The sequence below is a fragment of the Terrapene carolina genome, unplaced genomic scaffold (genome assembly GCF_002925995.2).
Source record: "Terrapene carolina triunguis isolate 2854851 unplaced genomic scaffold, T_m_triunguis-2.0 Scaffold130, whole genome shotgun sequence".
Classification (NCBI taxonomy): Eukaryota; Metazoa; Chordata; order Testudines; family Emydidae; genus Terrapene; species Terrapene triunguis.
This window is the reverse complement of record NW_020664481.1, coordinates 30,927,071-30,952,070: the sequence shown is the minus strand read 5'-3', so window position 1 is coordinate 30,952,070 and position 25,000 is coordinate 30,927,071. Positions and strand designations below refer to the sequence as shown.

Here is a 25,000-nt window from a genome sequence, read left to right as displayed (position 1 = left end):
TAAACCTTTTGTTCTTCTGGGGCTGATCAGCTGGTGCGGCAGCGAGAGGGAGAGGAGGAAGGAAATTCACAGGGGCTCCACGGTTTCAAAAAGTCAAATTACCTCTGAGCCATGGCATTGCTGATAATTTAAATGAAAAAATATATATACAGGCTGCACCACACAACATCTCTACTGTTAGGACTTTTAATGAAGCCCCAGTTGTGATGACACTGAAGCAGAGAACGCTACGGTGGGATAATTACTTGGCTCCCTCACAGCTGAGTTTCACAGATGCATTATTAACGGCACATTCCATGCCATAACGAGCACCGAATGTAGGTGGGATTCACAAACCCCGGCATCCGCCATTAGCGGGTTGGCGCAAACACAAATGAGTGTTTTCACAAAAGCATGCAAAGGTTGTGAAATTCCAATGAATTCTTTCACTGGAAAAATAGTTCAAGCTGCCATGACCGGATATGTCACCTCCCATGGCACACTGTGCTCTGAGTGAGGCACCATGGGAAATTACAGAATCAGAATGCATTGATTTTTCTGTAGAAAATACAGGCAGCAGCCCTGATGAAGAATTAAGGAGGAAATGTAATAACCTAATTCTCCTCCAATCTCACTCTCCCCCTCCCTTGGTGCTCCCCACCTTGTTTCTGTTTAACAATTATCCAGGTATACAGGACTAAACTGAGCTTTGATGCAAGTGGGTGAAAGGACACTGGGCTGGATATAATTACACCTGCTTTCGTCAGGGCTGAATTTAGCCCCCTTTGCCTGAATGTCACCAGCTCTGAGAGACATTTCCAAGCAATACTTGTTTTAAGCTGCCACGTGTTTCATGCTGTTCTTTGCGACATTCATCCCCCTAAACATTTTCCCCCTAACAGGCTTTCTCCATGGAATCTATTTACAGTATATTCAGTTATTAATAACTCCTCCTCAAACCATACAGTATATGGCCTAAAAGCTCTAGAGGATAAAGAGGGAATTTTCACACATACAAATTACAGAAAACACAACATTAATGTCTTCCACTTGCATTAATCCAGGGCACATTAGTCTAGCACCATACCTGCACCCTCCTCAGCCCAGTCAAAAAAATACCAAGCAGTTAAAAAAATTCCTTATGGCCACGCTGCAGTGTTCTCTCTTCATTTTCAGAAATCAGCTTGCAGTAAGAAATGTTATGAAATCAGTGGCAGTCCTGGTCCTTTTTATTTTTTTCCTATAAGCTTCCATTTCAAGGTGACCTTTTTTTGTGCGTTACCCCAAGAGTTTCTGCACACATACGGAACAAACTGTCTCCCAATAATTAACACTAGTGCTTAATGAAGTCCAGCTGCTGTGATGGCAAACTGAGGAGAGGCCAACCTTTGTAAACTAACTTGGGCTCCTCCAGTTACAGCTGCTTTAAAACCACAGTAATAGACTTCTCTTTGCCTAGTTCTCAAAGATCATTCTTACCAAATAAGACAAGTGTTCAAGATTAAGCATTTAATAACAAAGCTTATCTTTGAAGTAATATTTCATGCTGGCAAATTATGTAAAAGGGCTGGATCAATTTCAATGAATGCTGCAAAATTAATACAAATCCAGAGCAGCAAATGAAAAACTAAAATGAAAATGTGAGTTGTTAAAGACATAAACCTTTACAAATTCTAGAAGTATAGTTCCAAGAGAAAATTGGAGATAGCTTCTTCGGCAAAATCCACTCCTGTGGACTCGTTTTCTGATAAAATGTAAGAGGAGCTAACAGCCAACAGTTTATTAAAATAATGCCGTTTGCTAGTTTATTCATTATGTTCATAAGTATGGTAAGGATACTAGGTGAATTTTATATGAGAATGTTAAAAAATGTCTCCATTATAAGTCACACCACGCGTCATTCAGAAAAATCTACTCTTTCCACAAAGTCCTCTTTTATACGTGTTTTCCTGCAATATTCCTTTATCCACCCCCTTATTTGCAATTTTTCCACACTGCAACACAGATAATGTTGTCTGATTTAAGAGGCAAGTTCCTAATCTCCTCTTGGATCTGCATAGTGGATCTCGCCTCCTACATTTCTGCTTTATGTATGAGCACAAAACTCCCACTCAGGTTAATGGGAGATCTATGCACTGAGAGAGTGCAAAATATCAGTCAAGATCTACTGTGAAGAATTTTGACCTGTACCTGTAAGACGAAGCTACAGAAACCTTAATATGACGTTCAAGGCTTGTCACATGGAATTAATCTGGACCAAAATAGACTGTGAATTTAAAGCGAGTTACCTATTCCTGATTAATTCAATGTGTGGCTGCTCTTAGTCCAGAAGAAGAGTGCCTTATTCTGAATTAGTTTAATCCTTTATAAGTGGATTAAACTAATTCGGAACAAGGCACTTATTCTGGAATAAGTGTGTCCACACATTGAATTATTCAGGAACAGGTAATCAGGAATAACTCCCCATGCAGACGAGCCCTTAGGGCACGTCTTCACTACCCGCCGATCCGGCGGGTAGCAATCGGTCTATCGGGGATCGACTTACCGCGTCTAGTGAAGATGCGATAAAATCGATCCCTGATGGCTCTACCGCGGCAAGAGGCGGTAGCGGAGTCGACGGCGGCACGGCAGCGGTCGACTTGCTGCCGTCCTCACAGCCAGGTAAGTCGAACTAAAATACGCCACTTCAGCTACGCTATTCACGTAGCTGAAGTTGCGTATCTTAGGTCGACCCCCCGCTGTAGTGATTGCAAGTTGATATCTCAGGGAAAGAGAGAGGGTCCAATTTTGCCCTCAATTACAAAGGTGACTCGCACCCATGCAACTGAAGCAGATGTATTCTGTTTCCAAAATCACTGACAAGGATAATGACTTCTACTGCAATAAACAGTAAATGGCCTTTACAAAGATACTGGGGAAGAGAATTGGCTAATTTACTTTAATTTAAACTAATTTACACATAGGAAACATGTAATAATTTACTAATACCTCCAGCACTCTGAAATCAACAAGGGGTCATTCATGAACTCCAACCAAAATTGCAACACTTGTAACCACTTCATTTCTTGAACTAGCAAACTAATATTGCATAGGTACTAAAGTACTTCCTAGATAATTCTGGATGTCAACACCCTTCAGAATATAATTTCAAAACAAAATCATCAGTTTACACAATAACAGAGTTCTTTGGGAAAAAATTGATATGTGCACAGTAATACTGATTTCCAAGCTCAAATTCCTCTGTCTACTTTAACACTAACTTTGGACCCTATTGCTGCCTGAAGACTCAAAAGGAGTTGCATTTTTTTTTAAATTGCATAACGTGGCAACATTCCACAGTGTATCAACATTTCTCAAGCAGGAAGGTACCAAAAGGCTAACAGCCAAGAACTAAACTTTGTTCTACTCTACTAAAAATAGTGCACTGATTAGCCAATTGCATTATTTATTTTCCTCTGATCAGAATAACCTTATTAAGAAATCGTAAGTAAGCACTTATTACAAAGCAGTTCTGATTAAATTCCACAGTGCAGATATTTGGGAGAAGGGACGTGGGAGAACGAGAGAATATGAATGTCTTCATATATAGGATGCATGGCACAATATGCCTGTACACACTCCCCATATATATATATATATATATATATATATATATGAGTGTGTGTATAAAACAGCCATGGGAAAAAATGTCTATAACAAAACAGAGAATTTGGAGATATCTGTTAACCATGATTATCCTGTCTTAAAACTGAGCATTTTAGATTTCTTAGCTCCCTCTTTTGTTCAGTTTTGGTTCTCAAGCTAGCAGTTTTCTGCTCTACACTTTATTTTTGTGCACTCTGTAACGCAACCGGACAAAATGCTACTTGCTCATTCACCCAGAATGAATATTTTTAAATAGGAAAATAAAGTATCTTTAGTTTTTTCATAAACAACAATGGCCAAGATAAAGGGCTAGCAAGTATATTTTAAAGTTCAAGATGATTTCACAAGGCTGCTGCAAACCATATAGCTTCTTCTCCAATTATAAAGTTCACTCATATACTAAGACAGAAATTTAAGGAAATTATCTACTTGAAAATGGAGAATGAGCTGCCAAATTTGGATTGAGTTCCAGATTTTGAACCCTTCCTGTTCCCCAAACTGTGGTGTCCAAGTTTGTTTTAAAAGTTAACCACAAAATCTGACTCTGAGTTTGGATTCCATTTCTCTCCAAAGTTTGGTAGTTTGGAGCTGTTTAGATCTAAAGAGATGTTTGGGGCCCATCTTTACTTCACAAAGAGATGGTGATGTTTTGGACTTGTTTTTTGCCCTCCTCACCTCCCCCTAAAAAGTTACTTTTTTATATACAATGGACCACTGGTCTTATGATATGCTTTGGATACTCAATTAAAGGATGGGAAAGCATTTCTAAGAAGAAAGCGTTTTTCTTCAAGGTGAAATGGGGAGGCAAGATACTACACATTAAGAAATACTAACGTGTTAAAGGTTTTAATAGGCAAGATCATGGAAGTTTGAAAATATGATTCATTTATGCTATATATTTATGTATACAAGCCTATTAGGTTCTGTAGCGCTTTTTAACATTATCATGCATAAATATATATTCACTGTACATAAATGTATACACATAGTAAATGTATGCTAATAACCTTTTGAATTAATCATGTTATAAAGCTGGTGCAGACAAGATGAAGCAATAAGTCTAAATATTCCAATATTCTTTATTGTATTCAAGTATTAATACATATATGCATTTATATATAAAGATTAACAACAATATTTATGGTTTATCATCTTAAACTTTAATCTTGTTCATAATATAGACAGATTTTACTTTTATGGGAGGTAGCTTTATTATTTAACACTCCAAGGGCAAGATTATGTTTTTCTATTAAAAGGAAGAGACATACTTCTCCTCAGTCCTTAGAGTGCTAGCCTTCATGTTCTGCAATATGTTGTGGCTCAATTTTTATACACACCAATTTCTTATCTGTTAGTTCAAGGTGAGTACTCCAGCTAGTGACAGTTATTTTATTAATACCCCAAACCTCTCAAAATACTGTGCATGAAAAATGGCACATACAACTTTTGTTGTGTTCACTTTCTAGACAGAGAAATACTAATGGTCTTTTTTAAAATCTCTATAGTATTTTGTCAATATTTTTTTATTACAGCAGAGCATGTATAAATATTTTATTGTAAACCGAGGGCCTAAAATAAACAGTTTAGTAAATAGTTATTACATTACAAGGAAAAACATCTGTGGAAACTGTTTTCCATGTAATTATTCTTGCTATTTTACATTAGCGCTCAACGTGAGTTTCTTTGGCTCTAATGTTTCACTTGTTCTAAATCTTCCTCCTTGTTGCTATTATTAAAATCTTAAAAAGGTGCCAAATCTTAAATGAAGAAAAAAAATGATTCGCTAGAAATTATTCATATCACAGTGAGCCTCTACTAAACCTGGCAGGGGTGCAATATTTTCGGTGAAATTAACATAAAATATACAACTGCAAATTATCCAGGAAATAGCTATGTTCTTTACAGCACGCATTTACATTGGGGGGGGGGGAAATGTTCTACTTATCTGTCTAGCACAAAGCTAAAAACAGTCTCTTCCAAAGCCAGCTTTAAAGGGAAAATAATAGATCTGCATAGGGAACATGGTCCTTAAAGAGGATATAACAAATAGCTGGTTGGCAAAATCAACCTTAGAAATTACTGGAAATAATAATCAACCCTGGACATTTCTACTGCTGAATGCTAGCAATCCAGTTTTAGATTTCTTCTTGATACACTGAATGCATTTCCTCTCCTAGGCCTCAGCCCTTTCTGCTAAAACACAAGAAAAATTGTAATACTGTGTAAAATGCAAATCTTGCTGTAAATATTTTATAAAATTGTTGCATATATCCCAAAAAGCTATAGGTCTTAATTGAGAGGAGGCTATTTTGCCAGTCAATATATGGAAATGTAAAATGCTAATTCATGTTTTTCTACTTGTGAAAAACCCTGGAGAACAGCAAAACCACAAATGCACTCACTTTAATATTATACATATAATTTGGCTCCCTCTTTACAATCCCCACTGTCCTGGCTTTTATCTCCCAATGGCTGCAGAGGAAGAATCACAGAATCACTTTTACATCATCTGCACAGGAAGTCAACCCCCATGCTCTGCCAGCTTGGCGAAGGAGCCAGAGGCTGAGCTAACTAACACTGCAAATAGGAACTGAAATAAGAAATTCCAGCCCTGTTACACAAGAAACAAGCCCTAAATGACATTAAACCTGATCGGAGAGGAACAGCATGCGAACAGCGTTTCACCAGTGAGAACTAACTTACATTAACAGCAGCCCAGACAGAAGGCACACAGGCAGATATGAAATCCGATGCAGCCCAATGTGCACACCTGCAAGTGTTAGGAGTCTGGAGATTTTTTGCTGAAGTGTTCTTAGCACACGTAGCTTTTGTTTTTTAGAACAGCTGATGATTGTGACACTAAGGCTTAAGACTCCCTTACTTGGTGTCATGCTGAAATCTAACTAGAAGTTTTTTGGTCTGATTAAACATATAGACACCAGTGTTAGCCTTTATTCACTCACATGCATGTTTACTTGGCAAGGGAAGGATTGGGAAGGGGGATATTATTGTGTCTACTTTAAATGAAACTATCAAGTCATTAAATTTTCAGCTCTCAACTGGTAGCTGATGCTGGCTTTAAAGTCTGAAAATGATAGCTTTCCCCCAACAGTTTTAAGGGTTTTCCCCACATTAGATTTCTTTATCTTCTGATTAGAGCTGAAGTTAATATGGTTGTTTTGTTTAACATCAATAATGACAGAGTAGATGATCTAGCGATCCCTTCTGGCCTTAAATTTTATGACAAAATGCTGTGTAAGTTTTATTAAAAAATACCTCTGTCTTTAGCTCAGAGGAGGCTGCATGGTCCTAATCCCGAAAAAAAACATACTCTGTGCATAGTGCTTACTACCAGAAGAAATCCTACTGAAGTCTAAAGGACTACATAGAGTAGTAAGAGCATCAGGATCGAGGCCTAATGGGGAAAAAAGGATGGAAATTAAGTTGATTGGGTTTTAATCGTTGGATCATGCAGCACTCACTCACGTCATTAGTCTGTAATTATGTAAGTAGTTCTACTGACTTCACATAGGACCACACACGTGAATAAGGGCCACTCACCTGAGTAAAGATTGCAGTATATTTTAGTGGAGGTCTAGTTAAGGTGCATAATGGAACCCAGTTGAACAACTATGTATGTTTCGTTCATGGAGCACAAGTTATCTCTTAAGACTTGCAGGTGCATACTGGTTTTAAACTTGGATGCACAGCCCTTACTTTTACTAGAAGTATGGGAACTTGCACCCGCAAAGCCTAGAATCTAGATTAAAGTGGGGTTGTATGCTCATTAGAAAGCAGACATCCACAAAGAATACAACTTTTGCCCAGAACTCATTCAAAATACACTTTGATAATCAACTATGGAAACTTAAACTATAGTTCCTTATTCAGGGCTCCACATCAGATGAATTTTGATGAATTTAACAAGTTTTCCTGTTAATGGATTTCATGGTGTGTTGCCACTTTGAATACCTCTACCCAAATAAAATGTTGTGTACAATGATGTGGTTTCACCACATAAGAACGGCCGTACCGGGTCAGACCAAAGGTCCATCTAGCCCAGTATCCTGTCTACCGACAGTGGCCAATGCCAGGTGCTCCAGAGGGAGTGGACTTAACAGGCAATGTGATCTCTCTCCTGCCATCCATCTCCACCCTCTGACAAACAGAGGCTAGGGACACCATTCCTTACCCTTCCTGGCTAATAGCCATTAATGGACTTAACCACCATGAATTTATCCAGTTCTCTTTTAAACGCTGTTATAGTCCTAGATTGCAAACGGCAACAGTTCCCTCAATTTAACCACAAGAAAAATAGGTTATTGGACAAGACCCTTTCATAGATATATTTTTGGTCTCAAAATGTTTTTTTCATAACTAATGTTTACATAAAATAAACATGCAAGAGTGATATCAACATGCTTGCTATAGTTAATGGTCTGATGGATATTTCCACTTAAAGGGGGAAAAAACCTTATTTGCAGGGGTTAATAACCAAGGCATACTGAGCCATAGCTTTACAAGTAACCATGCCCTTGCTCTGAATTGTTGAAATTTGGCTTACAAGACTGCATCACACGAGTATCTTAAAAAAAAAAAAAAAAAAAATTGTTACACAGACATTTCAGATTTCAGGGATTACAGTTGCACAAAGCACAAACCATTCAAGACTGGGTAGTTTATGGCATTTGATTTTCTGCACCGACCTCCAGAGTTGCTGCACTCAACATTGTTGAGCAGTTTGGCAGTGACACTTAAAAACAACTGCATATTTTGGTTTAAAAACAGGTTATGAAGCAGGTGCAGTAAGTTTTTTCCATCAACAACTTCATAAGGAGTTTTTGGCATGTGAGGCTAAGTACCTATGCATAACATCCACATTGCACCAATAGAATGTAATGGCTCCAAATGGCCTGTTAGCCAAACCTGGAAAAGCTGTAAGCATTAAAGGCCTTGACAATAGACATTAATGCCTCCAATGCTGACAAAATAAATCATTATCGATTTAAAGGTGCTGTTAAGAGTCATGGCAAGAATCCATATTTAATTTTAATAATTCCCTATCAACATATTTAACAGCTGCGCTGTATGTTTTAAACATTTCTGTATTATCAGAACTATAAGTAATTCATGGGTTTTAATACACAGGGTTTTTTTAAAAAGTCTTCTGCCTCTCACATACATTTCAGCTACAAAAATTTACTAGATTTGTAAGATTTAAAAACATTCTTAAGCAAGAACATTCAGACTTTTCCACCTATACTGCAGACTAAGACATCTCTGTGAATTATGATAATTGCCAAAGTGACAAAAAAAAAATTTTTCCTCCTAAATTCTGAAATTTCTTACTTTTTTGGGCTAAGCCAATAAGACACTTTGCTTTTAAAGCATTATTGTCAGGTATAGATTCATTGAAAAAAATAAACTGTTTCCTTGCCAGTGTTATCAATATAACTCTTTAGAGTCTAACTAAAATATTTTTTAGAAATTTACTTTTCACCATATGTGATCATTTTTGCACTTTGTGGTCCAAGTACATTGAAAACAAGATAGTTTCATTTTTGTTTACAGCCAGCATCTAATCAATTTCACTTTCTGGTTCTGGCATACTAGTGTTATTCCTCTAAAAATAAACCCTTTCCATGCCTTTTTTTCTATAAATGGGAACCTACCTATTAACAGTCGATTTTTTAAGATCTTTTTTCTTTTTTGACAGTCCTAAATTTTGGGTGTAAAATTCTATTCTGATCATGACAAAATTCCTATGTATATTTTTTTCACTTTAACTATTTCTTAAATATCTTAAGAATTAGACCATGCCACAGAACATCAGCCATCTACATCTGGCCACAGTTTTGTTCAGCACTGTCCAGTTATTGATCATTTCATGATCTTTCATCACTTGATTTTTTGTTGCAGACATTTCTCTCTTGATAGAAGTCACAGATGCAGAATTAGCAAATGACAGTCCATATCCCCATAGGCTAGAGAAGACATATTGGCAATGGGATGAGTAAAACAAGCTGTAACAAATGACGTGCTGTTGATACTAGCTGATGCTGATCCTCTAACACATGGAGCGAAGCTGCATTTGGTTATTCTGGAGTAAAACCTAGAGTCAATGGATTTACTCTGGCATAACTGAATGAAAAACAACAATTTTTACAATTGAACAACAACATTATATCCAAAGGCGCTGATCTTATTCTTTGATAGGCATGGGTGAGCACACACAAGACAACATATGACTCTGCATCTAAAGGCAGGGTTAACCTCTGGGTGTGGTTAGATTTACTACAGTATCTAACTGTTTACACACATATAAAGTTCAGCGTATACTTTATTTCCTACCTGCAGTGACATTTTTCATAGTCCTCCTCTCCACCAGTGCAGGAGCTGGAAAAGAAGGTAACGTCTCACCATATGGGGTTTGGGCTGCACCTACAGGAAACAGGAGGTAAAAAGACTCAACTCTTCCCCGTGAGGTCAGCACCTCATTTACCCCCAGTGCATGGGTTAATTCCAAGACAACAAAACAAAGAGGAAAGAGATTCAGGGGAGGCAGGAGAAAGTGTGTTGGTGAAGAGGAGGACTATAGAAAACACCATTACTTGTAAGTAATTACTCTTTTTCATACCTCCCCTCTTCACCAATCTAGGAGTTGGAAAAGAAGTTCAGTCCTCACCATATAGAAATGTAATTGACAATAGAAGCAGGCAATAGCCCCTTACCTTAAAATGACTATAGTATCTGACAGATCCTATGACTGAAAGTGAATTTGCTGCAGAAGTTAATACAAGTTTATGGTGGGTAGGAAAAATGTGTACGTTTGACCCAGTTGCTACTCTTTAATTTTCCAAAAGGTATATTCCATCTGAGCGTTGCTTACAACTCCCAGCAGAATAAAGCTTCATGCAGTATGGAGAGACTCAAGATCCTGTTGTTCGAAGTATTCTTGCATAGGCCTTGATCCACCTGGAAACAGTAGTATTTGGATGCATTGTGTCTTTCCCTAGCCAATAAAATGGGACAAATAATGCTTCTGAGTTGTAAAATAGAATCATTAGTCCAAGGTAAGAGTCAATGTTTTGCCTGATATTCAAAGAATGAAAACTGGCTCTAAAGAAATGTGGATTGATTATGATAGATCAACAGAGTTACTGGTTCATTTAAAATCTGATATTACCTTAGGAAAAAGTCTGATAATGAAACTAAAATCTTCTTTCTCAAAGTTCAACTGAAGACACAGAGGCAATTGTTAGAACCTTCCTGCTTAGAGACAGGGCCACAAGAAATACATTTTTTAGTAAAGCAAATTTAAGGGAATTGAATCTGCCAATTCAAAACTAGAACAATACATAGACATCACTCTGGAATAATCTAAAGAGAGAAGAACATGAAGTGGAAATCTCTTGATTCCTTAAAGAGGCCAGAAAGTTGCCAAAATTACTAATAAGTTGACCCACAAAGAGTTTCCGCTGCAAAAATCCAAAATATAAGTGACCAAACATGTATGGTACCTACTACAGAGGCAATTGGTTCTCTCTGCACCAAGAACTTGACTGAAAATCATGAGTCAAAGGTGTATTGAAACACACAGTAGAATTTAAAAGAATTAAAATGCTCTTCATATGTCAGAATAATGTGCATGAAATCCTTGCTGTTGAAAAGTTTCTCTCTACACTAAAGAATGACCAGGAAAGAAAGTACTCTGATTACTCAGGAGGATATGAAATAATATTTTCGCCCTGAGGAAGAAGGGAAAAATTATACTTGATCTGACTTGCTAGTCAAGTATGACATAGCACAATGAAATTTGCTCTAATGATCATTTGTAATGGGCAGTCTCTTGACTTAAAGGACCAGTTTAAAGTCTCCCCAAGATTTGCACTGCCATTTAATTTGATCCTTATTTAAAGACAATGCACCAACTGTATCCCTTCAAAGTAAATGGAGTTACATCGAAAATGAATTTGGACCTATATCTAATAGGCAAAAATTCTGATTTGTCCATTGGATAATCAGACAAGTTTCAGTATACATAACTTGATAACCCTCTTATTCAAATACAGATGTTTTCCATAACAGGAGAAGGAAGGAAGGAAATGTTTTGGACCTGATCATCAGAAGTGCTGAGCACTTGCAGCTCCCTCTGAGTGCAGGTGCAGGTGCTTAAAACCATTGAAGCTCAGAGTTTTTATTAGTAAGAAAGGGACTTAGATCTACCTTTCTAGTACTGTGCACTTTCTCTTCCCACTGTCCAATGACAGGGTAGACTGAACAGTGTCCACACCTCCCCAAAGAGATAAAATGGTGCATGGACATTTTATAACTTTGGCCAAAGATGTTCAATTTTCGCAAATATGCACTCCTTTGCCTCCTCCCCCGTTTGTTTTTAGGTAAGCCCGGATATCTTGCTAGCGCAGAAACAGAACTGGTAGCTGATTTCCTTGCAGCTTTGGAGAGAAGGCATTAAAAACTGCACCACTGGTTTGGCAGGACTTGAAGAACAGGGAAATCTTCTTTCTCCAAGAAAAAGCATTACTTATCTGTTAACAGCAAACTGCCTATTAAAACATCATAAACACCTAGATTTCAAGGCAGAATTGGTACAAAGCTAAGGGACAAAGAAGAGTCAAAAGATGTACATAGAATTACAGTATAAACAACCAGTGGAACCTGTAGATGTGGTGGTGTACAATATGGCTCTTTTATATCAAAGAGAGAATGCAACTGCTGCTGTCCTAGGACCTCTACAATCTTCTTTACATACTTTATGACCACAGAAATGACAATCTTCTCACAGGAAGAGGTTATCCCCTTTGATTAGATCATTCTTGCTCATGTGCAATTAGTGGTAGCACAAACTGATTAAAAGGAACCTAATGTCGAGTTTTAGGGGTTTTTTGTTTTGTTTTTTTAAGTACTCATCCTGTTGATGGATGCCATCTTTAATTCTTAATTTCTTCACTGTATAGAGACAATGAAGTCTAATTCAGTTTTAATTTAATCTAAAAAATTGGTTCTTTTCAGCATCTTTATCCAAAAGTGATGCAGAGTCTATAAGCTTTCCTAATAAAAGAGAAAACTTCAAAGTGAAATCCTTCATGACAAGGGAAATCAAATATCTCATATATATCTCATATCTCAGATGCCACGCTTTAAAGAAATCATTTTGTTATTGCTTAGGACCTCAATTATTTAGTAAATTGGTTAATTTTTTAAGCAAACAATGGTGCCATTGAAGGCAAAACTCTGTACAATTCAAAGAAGCAGGATTCAAATGTGAGGAAATAAACCACAGAAATAAAAGTAATGAACAGATTCATGTAAAGAGCAAAAGATGTCTTTGCAGCATCACTCTAGAAAAGCCTAAAGAACAGACCCAAAAATGATGGAGCTTTGTTTATTGGAAGATTCTGATTCTTTGTTTTTTAAAATCAGGAGAAAGGTAGAAAGGTCTGATGGGAAACTGACGTGCTGACTTTTATAGTGGGAAAGAGCTGAGCCATTTTGCCTCCCGTAGGAAGAACCAAAATTCCATATGGTGAGAACTTACCTTCTTTTCCAACTTCAGGGTTGGTGGAGAGGGACTCTGTGAAGAATGTGTGCACTTATATTCATAGATATGTGTCCACACATGTACAAATAATCCAAGAAACAGGCAGAAAGTATCTCTGCAGACTGCTACATACAATTCTGGGTTTTTTTTAAATTTGGGGGTAGGTTTGGGTTTTTTTTGAAAATACAATAATTTTCAAGGTTAACAATACCACTAAAGTGAAGAACAAGTTACAGCATCAAAATATCACAGCTTACACACACCAAAGTTTACTGGAAAGTGTCATTTTTGCCACACTAGTTAACGGATGTTGAAAGGCTGTGAATTGACTGAGATGCTTGCTAATGATAACTTTGAAGAAACATCAGACTTAAAACTCAGACTGATTACAGAAAAGGTGTTTTATCAACTGCTCCCCTTTATGAATAAATATGAAACTACCAGGAAAGTGTTTAAACGAGTTTAATCATAGCTACATATGAAAATTGGGTTGAAGGGCAAAAAGGAATCTTAACACGGTTAAGAGAGAATGAAAGCGATATAAAACTGTGATCACAGACGATTATGCATGTATCATGCAAAACAGGAATGTTGTCATAGCAGCTATAAAAATGTCAGTGAAAACTGAACTACTATTATGCAAGGTGTCAATGAAATGAAAAAATGCAAAAGGAAAATATGAATGAATATATTAAGGGAAACGCTATTTCTTTCCTGGTTGATAAACAAGCAAAACAAAATACATTTTCATGAAATAGAGTAATTTCTAGGAACAAATATGCATAGATAACAATTGTAAGAGACCATAGCGACACTGTGTATCTGGGTGACAAAGTTATTAATATTTCTGGCAACAAATTTTCCATGTGTCAGAAAGAAAGGGAGGGCTAAAATGTACAATTATGAAGACCACTTTAAAATAGGAAGCCAACTATATATTGGATTCTATTAGGGCCCGACATTTCCTGCTAAAGTCAATGGGAGTTTGAGCTCTGGCCCTGAATGAAACTACACTATTAACTATTAATAGTTTAATTATCAGTGGTGTACATTTAGAGTGCTATATCCTCCTATCTACTAGTAAATATGTACCACGCTCACCACTGTGTTATTTAAGTATCTACATAAATCATGATTTATTATTATTAACAATAACAGAGAACTAATGTAAAACTCAAATCAAGCGCTTTAGGTAGGCCAAAAATTACATTTAGGCTTATAGATATAATACATATTGCATTCTAAGACCTTCAATCCTGCAATAAGTTCCGTGTAGACAGATGCCTGCACAGGCATAGAGCCCCACTTATGGCAACAGTATTCCATGCACACCCAGGGGTTTATATAGGCAAAGCACATGTGAGGATCAAGGCCCAAATACGCATTTCTAAACAGAATGTATGTAGCTCATAAAGGTTTGAATACCAGTTTTTCCTTTCTAAAACCAACTTTAAATAGTAGACAGCTACCTTAACATGTGATTCCAGTACTACTTATTAATTAAAAGAAATCCATAAAGAATTAGATGTTTAAAGCAAATACTGCATTAACGTCTAAGGGTTGTACTTGCAACTGTGCATTAAAAGAGCAAGACTTAAAATATGCTTTTAAAATATGAAAGTTTTACAAATATATTTTGAATTCTTAATGTGTTCATAAATAATTCACACATTCAACTGTTAAGTCCAGAAATATGTTATCGTTGATCATTTGCATTTAATGCTTCAAAAACAATCTGGCACATTTTTTATTTGTCTTAACCCTTGAAAGCTATTACAAAGACGCTGTGTTCCAATGTCATCATCATTGCTACCATGTATACATTTTAAGTCAGCGCTGGGCTACACTACAAATCTATGTTGGTATAACTACGGCACTCACAGGTGTGGAAAATCCACACCCCATAGCGATGCAGTTATACCGACCTAACGCCATCGCCTGGTGTAGATGGGAGGGCTTCTCCCATCGACATAGCTACCGCCTCTCGGGGAGGTGGAGTCCCTAAGTCGACGGGACAAGCTCTCCTTTCGTTGTAGGTAGCATCTTCACTTAGCATTGCAGCTGTGCCGCTGCAGCGCTATAATTGTAGACAAATCCTAATACTTGGCCAAAGGCCAGTAGGGTTTCTCTCTCCAGAATCCAACAATTTTGTCTCAATCATTTGACACAATGTCATGACTGGATGGAAAGGAATTTTGTTTACCAAGAAGCACCTTTCAAAATTTTGCAAATTTAAATAACTGAGAATTCAAGCAGCATGTTTAACTAACAGTGCATAAGAAAAATAGGACATTTAAAAAGAATTAATGCCTTCCTTTAATACACATTATTGTATTAAGATCCCTATTCTGAAATGTGCTGACAATCCTCAGCTCCCAAGTCAATGAGGACTCAGCACTTCCCAGGATCAGGCCCTAACAATAGAAATGTCTTTGTATCCTAGAAGGAGATGCATATGGCAAATACTTCCACCTTTGCAGATGCCATTTGTAAAGTGTGGTAAGCTCTGTATCTGGATCTACTTCATATTAACAATGAATACATATACTCAGATAGTACAGTGATGGGCAGCAGTATAAAACCATAACTAGCTTTACATACATACAAAAACATGGGTAGGGCAGTTATGTTATTAGCTGAATCAATGAAAAGTATAACAAAGAGATTCATGCTCCAAACGGTTCTTAGATACATTCTGACTGTGAAATCTCAAATCTTTTAACTGCTCTCTTGATGTTATCTCTGTGATTTAGTTGTCTATCAATTAATAGCTCTTTTAAATGTGAAAACAACTTTCTACACACTGCTGTCTTTTCAAGTCTGTGTATTATCCTAGTTCTTTGGGTTTAGCCACAAATTTGTTACACTAGTTATTCTTATTTTTGGTCATGGTTTTATTTAGAATACTTGTGTCAATTTACAGAAAAAATTTAGATGATATACATTCCGTATGTGTTTGTGATTCTGGCAAAACAATTCCACAACTTGAAACACAATATTCAGGAGGGATCAGTGGCATTTTATTACAGATTAGGTTATACAGATGTTTGGGATTCTGTGTCACCTGAATCAAAAATATCACTAAAAACACACTGCAGCTCATTGCTCAGCAACATACTTTTGTTTTTTGCACTGAAATTTCTTTTGCCTCCTTCATCAATACAGTTAGGTAATTTGGTAGTTCCCCATCATCCAAGCAAGAGGATGCTAAGGCCCTGTCTATACTACGGGGGGAGATCGATCTAAGTTATGCAACTTCAGCTATGTGACTAAAGTAGCTGAAGTCGACGTACTTAGATCTACTTCCACAGGGTCCACACTACGCTATGTCGACAGGAGACGCTCTCCCGTCGACCCCCCTTGCGCTTCTCTTTCAGGTGGAATACAGGAGTCGACAGGAGAGTGATCTGCGCTCGATTTAGTGTGTCTTCACTAGACCTGCTATATTGACCGCTGATGCATCGATTGCCGCACGTTGATCCCCCGGTAAGTGTAGACAAGCCCTAAGTCTACAAAGCTGTCCAAGATCCAGACGACAAAGCTATTTCAATACGACTGCCACTATTGTCCCTTACAGCTGTAAAATGAATAAACTGGGCCTCCTGCTTTATGTATTCCCCAACACAAATTAAGTACAGGTTCTGGAGTCCATTCTAGTTTACAATAATCTGCCCATTTTTACACTCTATGGCTCTCAAAATAGTTTGCCAGAAGAATGCTGACCTTTATACACACAACGGATTGGGAGGGGCTGGGAAGAATATACAGAGATGATTGGGCTGTATATTTGTGTGTGTACTTATAAAAATTAATAAGGGTGCCCACTATGTTGACTGGACACCTTATCTTAGACTAGTAAAAATCCAAATAAATAAATAAATACACTGAGATAAATCTAGAGGGAATGCTTTGCCACAAACGTGGCCCAAGGACCTATCAGTGGCCAAATGATTGAATATTCAAGTGTCCTACTGCTCCCTCAGCCATAGGAGAAAGATCTATTAAGAGCTTTATGTGATTTTTGCTGTTGCCATGGTTGTTCACGTCTCCCGCCGGTGGAGCCAGTTGCTTAGCATGCCCATCCTCCTAGGCATCTAATAGAGACTGCACATCAGAGGCAGTGGTGGGGTAATAGGGGAAACACTTGAAACATGGTCAGGTCAGCACAATAGGAGGTAAGGAGTACAGAGACTGCAAGAACTACAGACATTTTTTGATATACTCCTGGGTGGACTCCCCAATGCTGGCAAATGTTTCAAAGAGGGATCCCCTTTCTCTGTGGACAGAAATGTTTCAAAGGAGCCCCAATCAGTTTCAAAGACCTTCTGCTTTCTAAAAATTCCACCCCAAAAACCCCAGACCCCTTCCTAACTAATCACGACTAAAGGGGCCTGACTCTGTGGCTGAAAACCTTCCTACAGCCTACAGTAGCTTAAAATAAAACAAAACATTTACCATATACCTGCTCCAGGGATGTATCCAGTCTGTTCAGTCTCCAGGGACTCTGCATGGGACTCAATATGCTTCTGTGATTGGGTACAGGATATGAAGGGCTAGAGTGCAGAAGGGTAGTTTTTCAAAGCAGTGCGTGGGAGTAGTGTGGAAAATTTCCTCCATACTACTTTGAAAATTTCAACCTACTCTAGTGAATTACAACCAGGGCCTCTAACTCCTGAGTATACAGCCAAGAAGTAAAAGAGGGAGATGCAGCCCAGTTAACCAGATGAAATACTTGGCACTGTTTAAAAACTAAATTGTAAGAAGTATTAATGTAATTATTTAACCATGCTACGGAGGTGTCTTATATTAAAAGGCATAGATCATTTTGTTGACTATTATTTGAAAAGAATAAGTATGAGTTTAGAAAGCCACTTTTATCATTTATTTTGTGTGCATGTGAGTATGACAGGAAAAAAAGTTAGTGCCACTGAAAGATGTTGGACTGTCAGATCTAGTGACTAAACCCCTCTAGCCACTGGGCATATGCACCATGGGCCGCAACAATGCAAGCTTCCCTGGCACACTACTGCACCAGTATGCCTCCATCCTGACTTGGAGGCTAGGGTGGGCAGTCTCCTTGCCAATTTAAATCCCTAATTTCTCTATCAGGGCTCCAAATAAGTAACAATTCATGGTGGTGATTTTTGTAATATGGACTTTGGTCCACTGGGATTCAAGCAAGACCCCCAACTCACTTCTCAGAGGCTACTGAATAGTAACTACCCTTCCATCACCATCAATCTGGGCTAGATTTGTAAAATGAAAAACTCTTTAACCCATTACATTTATTATAAGTAAAACTACTTTACTAATAAGGAGCCACATGCCCTCCTCTGCTATAGTAAATGAAGGGGAGTAAAACAAGCATTGTTAGGGCTCCTCACCCATAGGACGGGCCCAGCACAGGCTGTGCAAATTTTGGAGTAGATGGGCAATGAGCAGACCAGAGGAGCAATCACTGTCCATGATATTCATATCTCTGAAATACTGGATTAGCATTAAAAACATATGCGGGAGTCACTGGTGGTGGAATGAGCTATAACTGCTCTCCCCATACCTTCAATATCCTTCAGTCATGTGCAAGTGCCAGCAGTAAACTCACTGGCAGAATAGTCCCTAAGTCAGCTATGCTTCCTGGGTGAGATGGGGCCACAGAGTGTTGTGGAGTTGCTCAGGATCTACAGGGCCTGAGAGAAGCTTGGTTTCCCATCAGAGTTTCTATTCTTCAACTCTTCTCTGATCTTCTAAACCCAACCGAAAGACAGTTGTGAGCTGAACCTTGTGGAGCTCCTCCGAGTCACTCCCAATCTGTAGGTTTTTCAAGTGAGGGAAGCATGTGGCCCTTTGAAATCAGATGTGATATTCAATTCGTGCCTTGGCACACTCTAGTATTTACCACAGCTTAGTCCTACAGAACTGAAATCCATTACCCATACTGGGACTATGTTCCTGTAGTTTTCTACAGTCTTCTGAAGTTTGCACTCTAACTTATTTACAATTCTGAAGAACTGACATTTGCAGCCCTTCCAGAAAGAGGCACCACACTTTTCTCAGCTCCACATATCCTATACCAATGCCACAGTTTCCAACACTTCTGGTATTAGAATTCAAGCTTTACCATATATACATCAAGTTATTACTGCAGAGAGCAGAACTTTGGTCTTACAATAATTAATGTATGAAGTGTATATATCATATGTCTGTAAGTTAAAGAAGTTACTTATTTCAAAAAGCATAAAACAATTCTGTCTGTAATCAAACAGTACATTGATAGCAGAATCCCATGCACTTCACAGTTTTAGATCACTGATTATCAACCTCTGTTTTACAGCTTAAGTTAAAAGCACATATCAGCTTTCCTAAGGAGACCTCTCTTTCAGGTTTCTTAACAAAAAGCAGGGTGGGAGTGGGGGGAAGACTTTGAAATCACTGTGGTCCAATTAGCAAGGATCTCACCCTTCAAGTCTGCAAACCAGAGATTACATTAACACCTGGTACAAAAGCTAACATTCTTAGATATCTTCATCTTCTATTTGACAGACTTGAAACTCTTGCCTAGCACTACTATGTAAATTCTTCTGACTGACAGTGTATATCTTGCATTTATAAAGAGGTTTTTTTTAATCTTTGTGTCAGTCTTTAATTCTTCCTTCAATATTTGGGCATAATTCACATTAATGATAATGGGAGTTACATACTTGCATTGAGGGGAGAATAGTCTCCTAAATGTAAAATTGTTCTAGGAAAACCATTACGCTTATCTAAGATAAATGCTGCACATGAACATATGGGACACATAAAGTGCACTGTAGGGTCCTTGAAGGATCTCTTACAACATATGCCTAGAGTGACATGTATAAGAAACTCCTTTGTCATCTATGCATCAAAATAAACTGATCTCTTGGGCCATCACATATATTTATAACATCTGTACACAGAGGAAAAAATACTTCTTTGCAATTGTCAGAAAATGACCATACAGCTGCAACAGAAATACCACTCTTCAGATTACAATAACACTTGAGTGCAGCTTGTTATGCTAGGGATCTCAGCAAGGTATTGCTTTAAAAAAAAAATTGAACATCTGAAAAGTTGAACCTTCTAAAGTCCAGAACTGTTTGAAAAAAAAAAAAGAAAAGCACTGAAATAACTTTTTAAGCATTTTGTTTTGACAATGTGCCTCAGGAATTCATCACATTTAACTGGGAAAATGTGAGCCATTAAATCTATTCAATGTCATGACATACAAAATTGAAGCATAATTGCTCCTAAGTGGTTGACAACTGGCAAGTACTTTTTACATGGGTAGAGGAAAATTTATGCTATAAAATGTAAGATATTGTCAAAAGTTTGATTTTAATATAAGTGAAAATGCTACAAGAGGATTCAAAAGGGTAGAAAAAGCTCAGCAGTAATACTTTTACAACCACACATTTAAAAAGCTTTGAAATGAACAATCATTACATCTAAACCATTTGCCTTGAAAGTTTAAAAAAACAGCGTGAATATTAACAAATGATTAGAATAGAATTTCAAAAAGAGTAACAAAAACAAGTAGCCCATGAGAGGCCTGGTTTAAAGAGTTTCTTACCAATCATATGGTTTGCAACATGGATTTGTATCTCTCTTTCATTCTCAAAGGTCATCTGGCACTTGATGCACTGATAGGTCTTTTTCTGTTTAATAACCAAAAAGAGATTAGAGAAAACTGTACTGAAGCATAGAGCAGATGTGATTAAAAATACGTCCCATTACATATGCTTAACATTTCTCCTACCTAATCCTTTTTTCCATATACCAAGGTTGCACAGTTTTTTTTAATGAAAACTCAATGTACTAATATTTTGCCTTCAGAGGACTTTAATCTCAAAGCAAAAATTTCAAATGATAGCCTAAATCAGGGTTTCAGTGCTGAGTACATGAAAAACTGATAACTTGATTATGACATAAACCCTCTATTATTGACACTTTACCCATAGCAGTACAAATGTCTGTGCGGGGAAACAAAATACTTTTAAAAGGAGATCTGTTTGCTTTCAGAAAAAGATCAACTTAAAATTTTTTTACTGTACTGAGGGAAACTCAAAGTACAATAGGCCCAAGACCAGTAGTACCTCAGGGAAAGGAAGGTGTGAATATATTTTGTACAGGTCTCCCATTAGAAATCTTGCAAATCCTACAGTAATATGAAAAATAATTTCCTTACACTGTTTTCTGTGTCATAATGTCATACTAATGAGGCTTAGCTGCAGAAACCAGGAGACAGTGTGAAGATGCAATTACACAAGCCATTTATTCAAACAGGGAAAATGGGGTTTGTACTCAGATTGACAGTGGTGTGTGCTCTGGCGGTGTGACAGGGAAGAATACAAGAAATAATTTGTAGAGAATAAAATTCACTCGACAATTTAGGAATTCCAAGTTAAAACAAAAAACACCAGTGCTGGGGAAAAGAGAAAGAAGTTAGTTGGTGCAGATTTACAGATCTCTCTACAACGTCTCCCAATGTCATTTTTAGGGGAGCTAATGAGGCCTACAAAAGATAAATTGGATTAGATATTTGTAAAGTATGTAGAAATATTAAAATATTAAAATGTGTTCATGTGTGGGTTTGAGTAAAATATACATAATAAATGCACATTTGAACAAACACTGATTATTTAAAACATAAATGCATAACTGTGTGCTTAATACGTATGCTTAATTACTGCAACAGAGCACACAAATGAGGTGCACATTTTTCACAAGCATTTGTGCACGTGCAGTTTAGAAAAACTGGGCCCCTTCTGCATAGAGTTTATTAGGAAGAAATTATTACCACAGTAATATTGTGGAGTGGCTCTTTCTGCTCCTATCACACTGTGCCATGAGTACTCAGGGCCTGCCTCTCCAACTCCTACTATGGATAGCCTCATAATGTGTGAGTCTAGTCACTGTTAAAAAAAAAAAAAAAAAAAAAGAGCACCACGTTCTCATCACTAGCCATTAATGGTAGAATCCCACTTTTGTAGTTGATTCCCCAGCACTTTGAATTATTTACATTTGTGTATATTTTTATATCTAAATTATTTCTTGTTGCATTCCCTCCACCCCAAAGCCCATGTGTTGAACCCAGTTTCCAGGGCAGCAGTAATAAATCCAAGGATTTGGAGGAGTGTAGCAAGTTACTGCCTCACCCTCCATGTAAGGGAGCCAATTTCCTTGAACACTTTTCTGCGGAGAGAAAAAAATAGGTGCTACCAGTATTTTCATATCTACATTGCACCTCAGCAACAGGTTGGAGATCGAGATTAATGAACATGGCATGGTACCATAATAATAGGTACACCTGTCTATATGTTTGCAGTGTTGTTGTAGCCGTTTTGGTCCCAGGATATTTGAGAGACAAGGTAGGTGAGGTAATATCAATCATTGGACCAAACTTCTGTTTGATGAGAGAGAAGTTTTTGAGCTTACACAGAGTTCTTCTTCAGATCTTGGAAAGGAACTCAGAGCATCACAGCTAAACAAGGACACCCCACACCAGAGAAGTAGATCACATCATGGAACAGGCCATCCAAATAGCCCAAGAGAACCTGCTTCGATACAAGGGGGAAAAAACCTCTGACCATACATCCCTAGTTGTCACCAACCACCCCACACTGGAACCCATATGGGGTATCATCAAAAAATTACAACACATACTCGATGGGGACCACATCTTAAAAGAAATCTTTCCTCAACCCCCCTCTTCTGACCTTCAAAATAACACCCCAACCTTGCCAAGCTCACAATCAGAAGCAAGCTCTCCACAGACCAGGACCCATCACTCAAAGTGGCACCAGACCCTGCCAGAACAACAGATGGAGAACCTGCAGACATATCTCCACTGCTAGGGTGATCAATATCCCCCACAACACACCTTTCAAAATCCATGGGTCTTTAACTGCCTATCACAACATGTGGTGTACCTCATCCATTGCACTAAATGTCCCAATAACAACTATGTGGGTGAAAGCAGACAATCACTATGCTTTCGAATGAACTCATATAGAAAAATGATAAAAGACAAAAACATCATATCACCCATGGGTGAACTCTTTTCACCAAACTATCACGCCATATCTGACCTCTCAGTACTTGTCCTCAAAGGAAACTTGTACAACACCTTCAAAAGACAAGCCTAGGAGATTAAATTCATAACTTTGCTAGACACTAAGAATCATGGTCTTAATAAAGACACTGGATTTATGGCTTACCACAACAACCTGTAGCCCACTAACCCCACTTTTTTGTCTTATAACTGCAGGGATGTTAACAGGACACTTTACCTTGAATGGTCCCTTAGAATATGTGTTTTACTTATTCTAAACAATCAGTTTCACCTTGTATTTAGCTATGACACTCTGAGTCTCTCTCCCAGACCTGAAAAAGAGCTTTGTGTAGTTCGAAAGCTTTTCTCTTCCACCAACAGAAGTTGGTTTCATAAAAGATATTACCTCACCCACCTTGTCTCTGTTTATATGAATTTTATGTACACACAATGCATACTGTACATAATGTGTATGTATGTTGGTACACACACAGGGCCTTACGTGTTGTAAATCATTATGGTTGGTTTAAATGTTGTAACATGAGAGAAAATATGATAATAGGATAAAACAATATGCTGTTGGGTGAAAATTGATTCAACCAGCCAACAGCACCTGTGCAGAGGGAAATCGTTTGGATTGGATATAGACCACCAAGATGACTCAGAAATGTCCCCCGTCCCCTCCTGCCTCCCAGAGTCCAGCCTAAAATGTGGGCTACAAATGGAAAAAAGGTTGGATTTCTGAAGCACTGCTTTCCAGGAGTCCGTCCCAGGGCACGAGCATGAGTGCAAACATACACACACACTTACCTACATAAACCAGGTAGACATATATACGTGCATGCGTGTACATATACACACTCACACACACAAACAGGTGTCCCTAACTCACAAGTTCACCTCGGAAAACATTGGAGAAATCAAATGGCCACATTCAAAATGTGAAATCTTCCCCCCCTCCAAAACCTTTTAAGTCTGGATCTAGGGTGTTGGTTTAGATCCATCTCTAGTTAAAATGTTTCATCAGTTAATTAACTCATTAGTTAACAGGGACACTGGTTCAGCTCAACTCACTATTCAGACCTTTAAAATTACATTAACACATTGTATTTATTTATAAAGAATTTTCTTGTGAATTTTAGTGCTTGTGAAAGATGTGTATTGCCAGACTTGGAGACTGTAATTTTGTTTATCCTAACCCAGGCAGTGAATGCAAACTTCCCCATATCACCCAGTCAACATACAAAAATCCAAACTTGGACAGACTGCCTCTTGGAGTGAGAGGGTACATTTCAATCTCCATCTCAACTCTATCACTAAGAAAAAGTTTATGCTTGAGGGGCTAATGGGCTGCATGTAGCACACCTCTGAATGAGATGAGTTGACTTTCAAGAGCAGGCTTAAATTCCTCATGGGGTCAAGATACTTAATTCCTCTTCTGCCATGGAATAACAGAATGATAAATAATATAATTTATAAATTATAATAATTATAATAACAACAACAACAACAACATAAGACTTTTTGGGTGATGGGGTCATGGTTTTTTCCCCCCACAAATGGCTATTGTTCCCATGGGTTTTCCAGATTGCTCTCCTTTAAACCTGGAAGTAAAATCCTATTCTATATAGGAAGTGAAAACATTCTTCCATTCAGGTATCTTTACAAGGGAAGAGAGAAAGAAAAAAAATGGGAAAGGACAGGGCCGGCTCCAGCATTTCTGCCGCCCCAAGCAAAAAAAA

At 37.8% G+C, this 25,000-nt stretch overlaps 1 protein-coding gene across 5 annotated transcripts in view; it reads right to left on the bottom strand.

Moving 5' to 3' along the window:
- ZNF423 (zinc finger protein 423) overlaps positions 1-25,000 on the bottom strand; it is a 319,075-nt gene that overhangs the window by 80,030 nt on the left and 214,045 nt on the right. For 3 of the 5 annotated variants that reach the window (XM_026652711.2, XM_026652713.2, XM_026652712.2), the window contains 2 exons: positions 20,778-20,862; positions 9,976-10,065 (listed from right to left, as the gene is read on the bottom strand). In XM_026652711.2, coding sequence (XP_026508496.1) covers positions 9,976-10,065; positions 20,778-20,862 — 175 coding nt within the window. The remainder of the gene's footprint in view (positions 1-9,975; positions 10,066-20,777; positions 20,863-25,000) is intronic. The other 2 variants (XM_026652714.2, XM_026652715.2) reach the window with 1 other exon arrangement.